This window comes from Manihot esculenta, chromosome 5 (assembly GCF_001659605.2).
Source record: "Manihot esculenta cultivar AM560-2 chromosome 5, M.esculenta_v8, whole genome shotgun sequence".
NCBI classification, from domain to species: Eukaryota; Viridiplantae; Streptophyta; class Magnoliopsida; order Malpighiales; family Euphorbiaceae; genus Manihot; species Manihot esculenta.
Genome location: NC_035165.2, coordinates 8,203,873 through 8,218,935, shown reverse-complemented (window position 1 = coordinate 8,218,935; position 15,063 = coordinate 8,203,873). Strand labels below are relative to the sequence as shown.

The 15,063-nt window shown below is 31.1% G+C and overlaps 2 protein-coding genes and 1 pseudogene across 2 annotated transcripts; 2 read left to right on the top strand and 1 right to left on the bottom strand.

The window, feature by feature from the left end:
* The first annotated feature begins 5,550 nt into the window (after positions 1 to 5,550).
* LOC110614653 (protein ALTERED XYLOGLUCAN 4) lies at positions 5,551 to 7,630 on the top strand. Its single transcript, XM_021756258.2, has 2 exons — positions 5,551 to 6,060; positions 6,182 to 7,630. The coding sequence occupies exons 1-2, from the start codon at positions 5,877 to 5,879 to the stop codon at positions 7,288 to 7,290; spliced, it is 1,293 nt and encodes a 430-aa protein (XP_021611950.1). The 5' UTR covers positions 5,551 to 5,876; the 3' UTR covers positions 7,291 to 7,630.
* A 922-nt stretch (positions 7,631 to 8,552) lies between these two features.
* LOC110616018 lies at positions 8,553 to 10,068 on the top strand (annotated as a pseudogene).
* LOC110616017 (probable serine/threonine-protein kinase PBL28) lies at positions 10,037 to 13,333 on the bottom strand. Its single transcript, XM_021758313.2, has 7 exons — positions 13,196 to 13,333; positions 12,888 to 13,075; positions 12,421 to 12,619; positions 12,180 to 12,343; positions 11,926 to 12,030; positions 10,647 to 10,769; positions 10,037 to 10,521 (listed from the first exon to the last, which is right to left on the bottom strand). Exons 1-7 carry the CDS (start codon positions 13,263 to 13,265, stop codon positions 10,282 to 10,284), a joined length of 1,089 nt encoding a protein of 362 aa, XP_021614005.1. The 5' UTR covers positions 13,266 to 13,333; the 3' UTR covers positions 10,037 to 10,281.
* Positions 13,334 to 15,063: the final 1,730 nt, after the last annotated feature.

Below are 15,063 nucleotides of genomic sequence, written 5' to 3'. Positions count from 1 at the left end.
TGACTAAAAATATAATAATTTTATATTATTATATATATATATATAATAATAATTATAAATATATATATATATATATAATTTGATTAAAAATATATATATATATATATATATAATTATTTTAATAATTTATATTCTAATAATATAATTTTATTAATATATATATTATATATATGTGTGATTTATTTAAATAGAATAAGTTATAATTAACTTAACTAAATTGACTTAATAAAATGATAAGAAATATTTAATAATTAAATAATATTATAATTATATGTATAATTTTATTAAAATTATATATATATAAAACATATAAAAACTATTAATATATATATATATATATAAATATAAATTTTTTATTATGATTTTATTTCAATTTTAATATAATTATCGATAAAAAATAAAATCAGATAATTTAATAAATTCAGTTTAATTTCTTACACTATTGATTTTTTTTTAATTTTAATTCAATTCGATGCAAATTTTTAATTTCATCTAATTTGATATCTTAAAAATTATGCACGGGCCTATCTTTTATGACTCAAAATAGTTGAGAATTTCAAAAAAAAAAAAAGCTCAAAGAATTAGGGTTAGAAAGAAAAGAGAAGCAAAGATTAATGAGTACAAGAATGAAACGAAGATATGCAGGACGAGAATGTTGGAGGGGCGGTCGAAGGTGATGACTTGGCCGTCGAACTCGTCGCGTAATGTGGTCTTGATGGAGAGCAAGCAGCCCACTTCAAAGTCCTGGCCGCTGTTGCTACCTTCCATGGCTGCCTGTCTTGATTCAGTTTCAATTTTTCTTCTTTTTTTAATGTTTTTGAGCTTTGGATTTAATAGGCCCATAACCCCAATTCAATTTGTATCCCATTCCAACCAGTTGCTTCCATAAAAAACCTTTGAAGCCCACAATTGGATTCATGAGACTTGCAATCATTTTCTTGGATTTTTCAGAAATTTATTAGTTTATTTTTATCCCCAAGTCATTCGGGTAAAATAATAATTTATTTTGTAAAATTAAAATTTTTAGTGTTTTTATTAAAAAAATTTATTTTAACTTTTATAAGAGAAAATAAATAATATAAATATATAATTATAAAAATTAAATAATATATATAGTTAAAATTATAAATAGTAAATAATTTAAATAATTCAAAATACTAACAAATGATTAAGAAATTAAATTTTATATTTTAATTTTATTATTTATGATTAAAAAAACTTAGTTATTTATGGATTAAATCAGAATATCAAGTCCTTTTGCTTTTTCACTTTTGAATTATTTTTTATTTTTTCAATTAAAAATATTTTATATAAATAAAGTGTATTTATTTTTTATTATTTTAAAATAAATATTGTTCTAAAAATTAAAATTTATAAAATGTATCTTATATGTATAATACTTCGATGAAAATTATACGTTTTAATTTTTTTAATTTATTGATTTCTTTCTCTTCTATTAAATTATTTATTTTTTTATGTTTAATTTAATTATTCAATAATTTTTATATAAGCAAAATGTATTTGTTTTTGTTATATTTAAAAATAAATTACTATAACATTGTAAAATGTGAATTTTTTAACTTTTAAAAAATATTTATTTAATTTTAAATAATCATAAAAAAATTAAAATTTTGTGTAAACCTTAGTTATTTTTTTCACAAAAAACATTTCTTTATGCCCAGCTTGTCTTCGTGATGTATTTGGCTCTCCCTCATCCATTAGATTTAGCCTGGTATACTTAATCTTAAAGAGAAGAAGATAGAGAAAAAATATATATATAAAAAGAAGTGATACCGACGTGAACCTCCGAATTTTAGTTTTCCTCATTTTTAGTTTTTTTTCCTTGCTTTTAAACGAAAAAAGTTAGTTAATTATTATTTTTTCATTATCACCATCCTTCTTGAAATTTCTCCTCGTGGATGGATGTACTGGCAGTTTGTTTTATTTCCTTTCTTTTGTTTATTGTTTTATTATTTATTTTTTACTTTCTAAATTTTCAACATCGATTTTACAAGAGATTTACCATTTGTTGAATTTATTTTATCGAAACTTCTTATTGAATTTATTTTATCAAAACTTCAACGGATATTTTTTACGTAAAGAATAATTATTTACGTAATGTCTATATTTTCGAAATCACATGGATATGTTTGGTGATCACGCTTCCGCCAACTATTTTCAATTCGACTTTACAATGTCTTCCCTCTCGACTGTCCATAAATAACTCATAATATTGAATACCTATTACTTTCTTATATATGTTCCATGTATGTTACCTTTATTTTTTTGTTTGCGTACTTTTTACGATGATATTTTATGTGGTCGGTGCTGCTCTGTTGATATGGGTATATATTGTCACACTTATGTGTGGTTTTTTTCTCTAGGTTTACTCATTTGTTCTAGTCTCAATTATAGTATTAAGGAATCATGTTGATGAGTCGATAGTCATTGATGGAATAATGAAATCGATGATAATGACTGATGCACGTAAATGAACTGTTCGATTATTATTTTAATTTTAATTTGTGTTTATTTCAGTTTTAATTATTTTGGTTTGATTTTCTTTTAAATCTAATTTCATATATGGAAACCAGCATATCTAATTAATTCTATTTTCCCCGCAACATAATCTCAATTGGATGATTATACATGTGAGGCATGCTTTCCTTGTTTTCTTCTGAAAAGAAAGTCATGATAAGTTCACATGATCTTTTTCTTCTCTCCCTCATCTTCATTGCATGTTTAATAAAAATCTGAATCTTCAAATTTTAATACTGATATAAAATACCCAATTTAAAAGCTTTAAATTATAATTAATTATGTAATTATTGATTTAGAACTTATTTTATTATCATTCTATTTTATAATGAGGCAGTAGGCACTGGAAAATGAATTATGACATGGTGAGGTGGGAGCTTAGCTGGTCACCACTAAGCAAGCCCTTGCTGGGCAAGAGCAATGGCAATGGCATGATCTCTACATTATTAGGCAACACTGTCTGCATCTGCTTTCTTCATTTCATTCACAAAAGCTTCTTTTTTTTTTTTTTTTTTTTAACTTAGAGATAAGATATATTGGAAAAAAGGACAATTCCAAAAAATCAAGAAATAAGCCTTCCTATGAGATCTCCATATCTTTGATATAAAAATATTTCCAATTTGAGTTTAGGATTCCTATGGGTCTAGTTAATGGTTGGTGGCTATGCCCCAAATCCTTAAACACCATTTGTACATTGGATGCCCATTATGGCCTCGTTGCATTTAAAAAAAAAAAAGAAGAAAAAAACTCTAGACCAAACACGTTACAATTTTTTTTTTTTTTTGAAAAGACCAATCAGGTTACAATTTAGGGTCAGGAATCCCGTGCCTTGGGCTGGCATAATCTTTCAGTCGCATTTTATATCTCCCATCACATTTGTGTCCACAATTTAGGTTCTTTGATTTAAAATTAAATTAAATTAAAAAAATTAAAAATTAAAAATTAATATTTATAAAATTTAAATAGAATTGATTTGAATTAAATTAATTTAATTTAATTTTATCGATTTAATTTTTTAATAAATTTTTTATTTTTTATATCTTATTTTTTATATTTTAAAATTTAATTAAAATATTTTAATTTTACTTATGATTTAATATCTTTATACATAAAAAATAAAATATTATTATTATTAATTAATTTAATTTTATTATTTTTTTATTAAAATTAAATCGAGTCAAATCAAATTAAAAAAAATCAAACTAAACTTTTAAATTAATTTAATTCAATTAATTTTTTCAATTTAAATCAAATATTAAATACTCTAATCCACATAAAATATAGTGAAAATTACTATAACAAGAAATTAATCAATTAATTTTTATAACCACAATTTTTATTTCACTTTTTTCTGTCTAAAATTTAATAAAAATAATATTTTAATTGAATCTTTAAAATGGCAAATATTATGGTGTATTTTTTAAAATATAATAATTAATTAATTAATTTCATCATACTAATAAGGATAAATATAATATAAAAATGATAATCAATAAATTATGTCAAATTTTTGAATACTGAGTATAATAATTTTATTTTATAAATTTATATTTAACTGAATCATGCTAAATTAATTTAATATCATAATAAATATAACACAAATCCACATGATTTGACTCATTTATTATGATTGAACATAATTCAATTACTTAAAGCTTACGTAATAATTTTAATTATTTATAAAATTTAATGATATATAAAAATATCTAATTTAGTATTTATCTTTATCAAAATAATTTAAAATTAAAATAAATTTCATAAAAATTTAACTGAGCATATTTACCTTTACCTCATATTTTCATATATTCTATACTATGAGTAGTTAATAACGGGGAAGAACACTCAGCTTTCCAGAAAACTCCTCACGGTTATGTCGGTGCAGCATAACAAGTAGAAACGAAACACCAATCGTTCAAATTTTTATTTTTATTTTTTGATAGATAGATCTAGATTTGATATAGATATAAATATTCCTACAAGTAAACAATTATTGCGAGAGTTTGCTGAACTTCTGGACACAAATCTTAATTTAATGCCAAATTGATTATTCATACATAAGGGACGAATACAACCTAGACATCTACTAAGGACAGAAGCAAACATGTAGAGACCAAAACAGAAGCCTACACATATTAAATGGTTGGCCAATGAAAGCTCAGGATTCAGCTTCCAGACACAATCATTAATCACACCCATGGCTTCCATACGAGATTGGGCGTGGATTGCCTGGCATCATCGAGTGCTCTCTTAACCTTGTATCTTGATGCCACATAATAAAAGATTTACGACACCCCACTTGTCATCTCCCTGCATCTACATTATTTAAATTTTGAATTCCAACAATTTTTTTTTCCTAAATAGTAATATTTAAGATTTATTGAGGTGCTGGGAATCATGAGTTATTGACTTCTTTTTAAAGCTTTTTAGGTATGGGGTCTTGTAACGTGGGGAAGTTGCTTCTCTGTGTTATCTTGTACGAATCAATTTTTTTTGTAGCCCAGTGGCAGCGGGTCACCGTCAAAGAGCCATAACTTTTTAGAATACTGATTAACTTTATAATTAATTTTAACTATTTTTAAAAAAATTGGTTATTTAATATAATTTTGTATAAAAATAAATTATTATTCAAATATAATCTATTCAAACTCTAACTCTATTCTCTTATTTTTCTCTCACCCTCCGCCCTTAATTTCTGTTTTTGAATTATATTTTTTCATAAAAGTAGTATATCTCTCTGTGCAAAAAAGTTAATGAGTGTGTCTACGATCTCAATATAATCAAAGCCATAATCCAAGAAGATTGTTTCCTAATAGAGGAAAAAATACGTTATCAACTTGAAAATTGCCAATTCAGATCGTCTGTCCAATAATTTTCATTTTTGTTTAGGAAAATGCAAGTTTTAACTCTGTTTTGGCCTTCCCCTGTAACGTAGATAAAAATTATAAATGGAATGTACTTAAAAAAATTAAAGGAAAAAAAAAAAAAAGAAGAGCGGGTGGAGAGAGAAGCGACATGTTCCAAATAGGGAAGAAGACAAGACTAAAAGAGCCACGACATGTAAGAATTAGTTGGCCAAACCCACAGGTGTAATGGGATTCTCGATGTTTTGACTCTATCACAGAGTATCATCCCATTAAAACTCTACACCCCCACCGCCTCTCTCCTCTCTCTTCCCTCTCCGGTCCACACCTGGCCAACCCAAAGTGCCCCACTGTACACTCATGGTTCATCCACTGCTATCTTAGAACAGGACTCGCAGCAGGAAGCCGGGAACACAACAGCTGACTTCGAAGCTGCCAGAGACGAAACAGAGGAAGAGAACAAAAAAATTTTCAAGAATGGTCACTTACAGTCCTTCCAAAGACCATTCTTATCCTTCTCTCACCAGGAAGCTCCTTCCATGGACATTTTATACTATTATTCCTTTGGTTTTGTTTCGCTTGTATTTCTACCCTTGCCCTCTTCCTCATTCTCTCCCCATTCTCATCTCCTCCTCCTCCTCTCTTTCTCCTTCTACGCTAGGTAGGTATCCGTATTCAACTCTCAAAAGATTGTTCTTTTTTTGTTTGTTTGATTTCTTGATTGAAATTTTGGGTTATTTTTGGCACTAACAATGTCTCTTTGAAATTGTTTTCTATTACAGAAGAGGAAAGTTCTAAGGAAACTCCATGTGACTACACCAGTGGAGACTGGGTCCAAGACGAGAGGGGTCCTTTGTACAATGGCACAACCTGTGGTACAATCAAAGAAGGCCAGAACTGCATGGCTCATGGCAGGCCAGATATGGGTTATCTATACTGGAGATGGAAACCAAAGCAATGCGAGCTTCCAAGGTTTGAACCCAACATATTTCTTCAACTCCTTAGCAATAAGCATTTAGCATTTGTTGGTGACTCCATGGCTAGGAACCAATTAGAGTCCCTTCTTTGTATGCTAGCCTCTGTCTCTGCCCCTAATCTTGTTTATCGAGATGGTGAGGATAACAAGTATCGCAGATGGCATTTTGATTCTCATAATATCACCATATCAGTGTATTGGTCACCTTTTCTTGTAAAAGGTGTGGAAAAATCAAATGCTGGTCCAAATCATAACAAATTGTATTTAGATCATGTTGATGAGAGATGGGCAGCTGATATGAATGGATTTGACTTGCTTGTGCTATCAGTTGGCCATTGGTTTCTACATCCAGCAGTGTATTATGAGGGTGATTCTGTTCTAGGCTGCCATTACTGTCCTGGTCTTAATCACACTGAAATTGGATTTTATGATGTCTTGAGGAAGGCTTTAAAGACTACACTCAATACAGCAATCCAAAGGAGAGGAAGAGGGACTAATGGCAAAGGCATTGAAGTAATTCTCACCACATTTTCACCTTCACACTTTGAAGGTGACTGGGATAAATTTGGTGCCTGTCCAAAAACAAAGCCTTATCAGGAGGGAGAGAAATCAGTTGAAGGAATGGATGCAGATATGAGAAACATTGAGATCCAAGAAGTTGAAGCTGCAAAGTTGAGTGCTATGCAATTTGACAATCTGAGATTAGAGGCATTAGATGTAACCAAATTATCACTACTGAGGCCAGATGGTCATCCAGGACCATACATGTATCCATTTCCATTTGCTAATGGTGTAACTGAGCGTGTACAAAATGACTGTGTGCATTGGTGCTTGCCAGGGCCTGTAGATACCTGGAACGAAATATTGCTGGAGATGATCAAGAGATGGGCGTATCAATCAATAAGACAAGAATGAGCGAGTTTGTTTTTTGCTGAATTTTCTGATTCATTTGTGTTGTGTTTATTGCTCTTGAAAGATACAAAAGAAAAGGAGACAAGTAGAAAAATGAGGTTAAGTGGGTGTCAAGAACAGTGATTTCACAGTGATTTCTCCTGTAATTTTTTTATTTATGTAAAATGTACAAATGAAAGCTTGGCCACATTCCAATCTTTTAGCAGATTTACCCTTGTGGAGTCTTTGCTGGAGATGTCTTTGTTGAAGGGTATGATTATATCCCTTAGGTGATTTGGAATTGATCAAATCAGAGATTTGGCAGCAATGAATTGGAAATATCAATTGCAATTATTGTTCAGACAAGTTTTTCATTTTGATACTTGGTAAAATTAGGTAGGCTCATGCTTTTGAATTGATCAAAAGCAAAGACTTGTTGAAACAAGTTTCATTATTTTAAACTCAACTGCTAATCCATAAAGTCTTAATATTTTGCTTAACCACCCTCAGTGTGCCAATCATAATGAGGCGGCCTGGCATAGAGAATGATATAAAATTAGAAATTACTCTCCCCCTCTCTTTAAAAGTCAACACATAATGACAACCCTATTTTTTTCAAAAAAAAAAAAATTGTGGGGCTCCATTATTCCATAGCATAAAAGCCCTAGTCCAAGGGATCCAAGGTAACTTTCCACTTTCCAGTGCTTGTTAATGAAGATTGAAGAGTCTATAGAACTTTTAGTATGCTAGATCCTAACATAAGACTAAAGAGGCAAAAAGTGAAAGGGAAAATGGCTTCAGTTCTTTTTATATTGGACTGATCAATTGGTTCCCGTTCTAGACCAGAACCTCAAACTAAAGGGTGATTATGATTTTTTTCTTTTTTCTGATTTAGAATTGAAATCAGATAAAAAAATGGTTTGTTCGAATTGATGATCCAATTCAAGCTTCAGTTTGATTTGAGTTTTTAATATAAAGCATTTCTATAAATTTGTGTCACTTGAAATTAATATATAGGCAAATTAATTATTAAATATTTAAGTTTAAATTATTTTTCTCATTTAAATGTAATTTTATTTTATTTTTTATAATTTTGTTTTATTTTTTTATATTGCAATTAAATTTGATAGAAATTGATTTAATTATAATCAACTTCACCTCATTTAGTTTTTAAATTAAAATTTTAATTTTAATTTAAATAAAAAATTCATAGTTAATTTTTTTTTTTTTTTTTTTTTTTTAATTTTTTAGCGAAGAATTCATATTTATTTTACTCGCGCATTACCTAATATGATGACGTTTCTCATTGATCATCTCATGTCCAAATTAGTCAAACGAGCTGATGAACGGAAAACACCTTCTCCTCTCTCTCACTCTCTCCTCCGATCGACAGCCCTATCAAAGGCTACCCTTCATTCTCTCACCTCCCAATCATAAACTCCCAAGTTTTTCTTCCTGCAAGTCCTGATTTCAAATCGTCATCCTCCTCGCACTCTTCTTCTACAAACAGAAACAACTGGTGTTTCGGCTATTTTTTCGAATCTCGAGGATTCATTCAAAACATGGAGAGGTTTTCGAGCAATGAAGAGTCTGAGAAGCTTCAAGCACTGCAAAACTTTAGATATTACCAAGAACTGGAAACTGGGTCGATGTGGGTTAGGGTGATGCCAGCGGAGATGGATATCACTGTGAAATTGCTAGCTGAGTCATTTGCGGCGTCTATGTTGTTGCCCGTGGGCTATGTGTCTTTGTGGGGTTTACGGTGAAGCAGTACTTGATTGAGAGGAGAGCGGTGCCACATGCTGTTACACTTGTTGGATTTTATTTAACTTTCTGTATCATGAATCTTAAGATTTCGGAACTTAAAGAATTTCTGTACAATGTATTGAACTTTGATTTCTGAAACTTCCAGGAGAAGCATTGGTTGGAATCTTCTGAGGGCAAGTAAGGAACTAATTTCTCTGGTGAGATGCTTAAGAGAGGTGTATTTGCATTGCAGAATGATTGATTTGGCCTCCTTTAACATGTATACAAAAGCAGGCTACAATATTGTTAAGACAGATAACAGAGTCGCAAACATTTGATGCATAAGAAACTTCCAGTCTTAAAGAATCCTTCAGAAATTTTCTTTTTCGGAGACATGGAACTTTCTTCACAAGACACAGATGCCATGATGTGTTTCTAAGGTACATGCAATGGTGGGAACAGTTGAAATTCCTTTATTCTCTCTCTATCTTTCTATGCTTGAATTCATTTCTTTTTCAATTGATCTCTTAGAAATCTTCTTGAAGATTTTCCTGTCTGTTCCATGCCAACAACCATATTAAACCTTGCCTATTATACTTTTCAGCTTCAGGTTCTTCAGAATATTGTCAGAGTGGGTTTTGGTGATCATCAAATCAAGTTGATTATGCTAGGAAGTCAGTATGGTTATGTGATAACTTTTTGTTGCGCTACAGATAATTTGACCGGGTTTATCCTTTTTCTTATAAGCAATTTACACTCAAAACTTTATAGAATATATGTATATCATTTGAAAAAACAAACAAAACAAATGAGCATGAGCTTGGATGTTAATGAGAAACAAGGGACAGAGAAAAAGTTATAGTGCCTCTGGAATTGTTTCCAAAAACTCACAGAGAGAAGATCTAGCTTTATTGCAAAGACCTGTTTCTTGCTCTAGAGTGCATATGATATACATATAGGAGTCTTTAATAGGTGGAGAGAAAGATGTAAAGTAAAATGTTGACGCTAGATTGAGCCATACATATGAGTGAAGGTACTCTTTATTTATATTTTTAAGGTTCGAGTTCATTGGTAAAAAATCTTCATAGATCTTCATTTTATTTCTTGTGTTGCTAACAATTACAAAGTTCCTTTCTTGTTATGCATCTATTTCTTGCTTGTATTGTTGAACCCCTTGGTGCCACAGCTTCCAACAGTAACCAAATGAATGAAAATAAAGAACTTTATTACTGATGTAATACAGTTTGTCTGCTGATAGTTCATCAGGGGCTATTTGACTATTTTGAATGTATGCAATGGCATGCCCAAGGCTCTTGAGTTTGTATATCTTATCATTTGGAGTTCGTTTACACATTCAATCATGGAGGGTCTCTCACTGCTCTCAATGCGGACACAACGTGATGCCAGGTTCGCAAACGTGGCTATAGATTCTCTTGTATATGAACTCCGATTTAGTTCTGGATCTATCACCTTACGCAACTTCTTCCAATCATTCATTATATGCCTAACCTGAAACAGAAGGTTTATTCATATTCTTTTTCGACAAAAAAAAAATCATATTCTATTTCAGTAATGTTTGCTTAGTGTTCCTTATGTGCACATTGGTCAAATAAGCAAAAAAACAAACTGCTTACTTGTAGTACAAGGTTTTGATCACTTGGTCCCTGACTTAAGTCCACTGCTCTGCGTCCTGTCAAAAGCTCAAGAAGAACTACTCCAAACGCATAAACATCACTTTGTAAAGTGAGTTTCCCTGTCTGTCATGAAGGGAGAGGAAATGATGGTTACATTTAACTTGCTATTCCAATTAAGCAGGACAAAAGTAGGAGCTTGAAACAATTATTCTTCCTATGACTTGAATGAAAGTAGACCTATGAGCTTGGAAATAAGGCAACCAAGACTGAATTAAGTTGATCTAAGGTAATAGTGGAGGTACTAGATTTTTATTTATGGTTAGTCAAGTGGTTGTCAAAGACTGAAATTCCTTATTTTCTATTCAGCAAGAAACTAGCAGTTTTCCTAATTGTCTGAATGATTACTGAATACTTGTAGGATATTGCTTATTTGCTTTTAATTGAAACAGATCGATTTAGGATTATGAGTTGCATTATGGTTATTTATCTGTCTTGGAAGGATTAAAACTGAGTGTTCATGGCTAAAATATCATCTGTCTGATAAACTTCAGGTCAGCTTGAAATGGAGTTGTATTTTGCTAGAAATACAACCAAAGGAAGCATGGATACTTGAATACAAGTGCTTGGCATATCTAAATACTTTTGGTATTATAATCTTGTTGGGCTGGTTAATTAGACTTAGGAAGCAAACCTGGTGGGATTGCAACTTAGATGTTCACAAATTTTATTTTGAGTTTGGTCTTAAATTTGCTAAAACAAGTTTGTAGAAAGTCCTCTGGGGATCACAAAGGAGAGAAGTTACCAACTTTTCTGTATATTGCATGTGGTCTGGAGGACTTGGAAACTGTTTATGAATGTAGCACAATACATCAACTTATTATATCAAATAAAAGAAACAAATGTTAATCTAGCTAAGGTTCATAAATTTATAACTCCAAGGTTCATGTCTACTAAGCATTTTATCTTCCTAGTATCTTACCAATGTGCAAATGCAAACTAAGAATTTAGGTATTGTGGTATCCATGGTGCATTGGATACTTGTTTTCCAAAGTTAGGGAACCTAAAGTTCAAACCTGTCTTGTGAGTGAGTTACCTGTTCTTCTATTTTTTTAGGTCAATGAATTAGGAGATTTTTGGAGAATTATGTTCTGTGATTAAGAGATTCTGGTTAGCAAAGCAGTGAGGAACCTAGCATTCATTAAAGGACTAGAAATTATGAAGAGACAATTTCTTTAATCTTTGAACATTTTCAAATTAGAAATTGAAGAAGGGTGCATACCGATGTATACTGCGGATCAAAATAGCCAAATGTGCCAAGAACCCTGGCTGTCAAATATGTCTCCTGGCCTTCTGGCATCAACTTAGCAAGCCCAAAATCAGAAATCTATTAAAAATAAGATTGTGAAGTTTAGCTACGAATTTTCATTATTTTAGGTTATTATTTGTTATATTTTCGAAGAAAGCTTCCTAGTTACATTGGAGCAACCTCTGATAAGTTCAGCTAAGAGTATAAAAAGCTTCAAGGTTATTTACCTTGGCGTCAAAGTTAGCATTTAGGAGAATGTTGGTGGATTTAAAATCTCTATGGACAATTGGTATCCCAACTGCAGAACTGGAATGGAGAAAAGCCAGTCCCCTTGCTGCTCCATGTGCCACTTTAAGCCTTAAGGGCCAATCCATTTTTACCTCTCCAATTCCTAGGAAAAATTAACAAACTCTAGTTATGACAATTTAATAAGTTTCACGTGAGGATAGGATTTGGAGTGCTACCTACCATTTAAGTGATCTTGCAGATTACCATTTTGCAGGTATTCATACACTAGAAACCTGTGCTTCCCATCAGCACAATATCCTATCAAGGATACCAAATTTGGGTGGCTGAGCCTGCTCAAGATATCGACTTCAACACGAAACTCTCGCTCTCCTTGAGCTTCTTTAAATGGTGGCAGCTCCATTTTCTTGATTGCTACGACCTTTATATTTCAGAGAGAAGCAAGTTTGTATTCTTTTAATTGTGGTAATGATGATTAACAACTCTTTAACTGTTTTCCTATTTTTATAATCCAGAATTTAATTGGTTCACTGAAAATTTTTTGTTCTGAAGAAAATAAAATTAATGTTGTTCATCTATTTGTTATGTTCTGAATTTTAGATTAGACATGAGACTTCATTGGAGGGCCATTATTGTTGTTATTGCATTTTTCTGTAAATGAAAATGCATTGTTACTTGTTAGAACATACCTCTCCTGATCGCAGAGTGCCCCGATAAACTCGGCCAAAACCCCCTTTTCCAACCATATGTTCATCACTAAAAGAGCAAGTTGCGTCTTCCATTTCCTTGAGTGTGAATACTGAAGATCCATGGTGTTTTTTTGTGGCATGGGGAGTTTGATCCTCGAGTTGCCAAAACTCCACAGGTTTATAAACCCCTGGAGAAAAGTAGGTGCACATTCAAACTGTGAAACTAGTTATGGAAAAGTAAACTGAAAGAACTTAGTGTAGGAACTTATTTTTATGCTATAAGATAAAGAAACAAAAGAGGAATATACAGGGATCTGAGTGATCTTTAGACTTTTTTCCTCGGCGTTTGCTCCACGAGGAGACCAGCCCAAAAGGCATAATGATTCTTCCTTGGATGGAATTAACCTGTGTTTTCAGGGTTTAAAAAGAATTGAATTATCTGGAACAGACGAGAGAAATGAAACCGTGGGACTAATGTATGTTTCTTGACGCCAGTCTTGACAGAAATCAGCGACTAGAGTTCTTGTTTAAAGTAAAAAATATGATGAAAACTGAAAAAAATAAAGAAACTGCAAAAGAGACGGGAGTTGATATTAAGAGAATGGTCTGATGAGTACGCATTGAGCAAGCTTAGGTAAGTTAAACGAGGAGAATACTCAACTAAACTACTACATCTTTCAACAACCTGGGAATAGAAGATTAAGGGAAAAAAGAAAAGTTGGTATTGGTTGCTTACCTCTGGCTAATGTAGCGGAAAGTTGGTGGGGGACGTTTTGTTTGATAAGGAAATACAATCCGCCTCTCCCTCCATTTTCCTTTGATTTTTGTTTTCAACTTTTTGTGAAGGCGGTGGTGGCAGTTGAGAGGTTGTTTTCATTTGTTTCTCTAATTTTTAGTTCATTTTACATATCATTAGTTTCTTATTTGAAAATGACCAAGTGCTGATGTGGGAGAAGCTAGTAAAGATCTCTATCATCTACTTTTCAAGTCAATTAGCAAGCATAAGCTTAACTTCAGAATGCTGTAATGAAAAGCAGATGCTGTTGCTATAACCAAGGATTTTAGAAAGGAAAGGAAAGGAAAGGAAGCCCTCTTCCTACTGGGAAGATTGAACTTCAGCCAGCCTGTGGCATTTGGCTAAGTGTAATTTTATTTGCTTTTCTTGGAGAGGAGATAACAATTTGTTGGAAATGCAACCTAGGAAAACAATGTAGAAATGACTGTGTAATTAACAGAAATTCAGAGTTTTTATTTCCACTAAGTTGTTAATCGCTATTTTTTCTTTCTTATGGGATAATTAATAATTAAATTTTTATTTTTCTATAAATCTTAGGCCTCTCCTATAATACATTAATATTTGGAGTTTTGGAGAAATCAGGTGAGTAGTAAACTCTCTGTTCCATCTATTAGCTTCCTTAAGATCATAATAAATCCCTCAGCATGAGGCAACACATATAAATCCTCTTTAATAAAGCCATGCAAAAAATCATGATACATGAAGTTGGTGAATGGAGCAAGCAAAAGTTGTAACAACAATTTAGAAAACACTGATAATTACAAGCTTTGCCACGTGTGAGTAATTGTCAAAATAATTAATTTTTAGAAAATGGTTATAGTCTTTAACCACAAGTCTGGCCGTATATTTACCCATAGTCTTATTTGCTTTATCATTGATTTTTGAATGCAATTGTCTTTTTACGAGGAGATGGCGTTTTTATAGATATGAAGTCAGTGTATTGAGATAGAATAATATCCTTTTATAAGGGATTTAAATATTTTTTTTAAATTAATTTTCTGTATAAATTAAGCTCGATCGAAATTTAATATGATATTAGAGACTCTTATTTAATGTTAGACTTTTCATAAATATTTTAGATTCTAATTTAATTTTTTAAATGGGAAGAGTGCGTTGAATTCCATATTTATGATAGAAGTAATAGATATCTTAAAAGAATTTTACATACTCTTTCTATTGAGTTAATTTTTGAAGTGATAATTTTTATTTAAATTAAAAATTAAATAATATTAAAAATTTTATATATTACAAAATTTACATATTTGATTTATGAATCCTACACAATGATTAATAGTAAACCTAAAAGTGTGAAAAATTATTATAATATAAAAGGAGAGTCACTAAATTTTTGTGTATATTAAAGTATTGGTATTAACAAGT

What these genes read in the sequence shown, in the direction of transcription:
- LOC110614653 (XM_021756258.2), top strand. Translation starts at nt 5,877, where the DNA reads ATGGTCACTTACAGTCCTTCCAAAGACCATTCTTATCCTTCTCTCACC. An exon ending in TCTTTCTCCTTCTACGCTAG is followed by an intron (nt 6,061 to 6,181) that starts GTAGGTATCCGT and finishes TTTCTATTACAG; the next exon opens with AAGAGGAAAGTTCTAAGGAA.
- LOC110616017 (XM_021758313.2), bottom strand. Translation starts at nt 13,265, where the DNA reads ATGCCTTTTGGGCTGGTCTCCTCGTGGAGCAAACGCCGAGGAAAAAAG. An exon ending in TCTGCAAGATCACTTAAATG is followed by an intron (nt 12,344 to 12,420) that starts GTAGGTAGCACT and finishes AATTTTTCCTAG; the next exon opens with GAATTGGAGAGGTAAAAATG. An exon ending in TTGATCCGCAGTATACATCG is followed by an intron (nt 10,770 to 11,925) that starts GTATGCACCCTT and finishes CCTTCATGACAG; the next exon opens with ACAGGGAAACTCACTTTACA.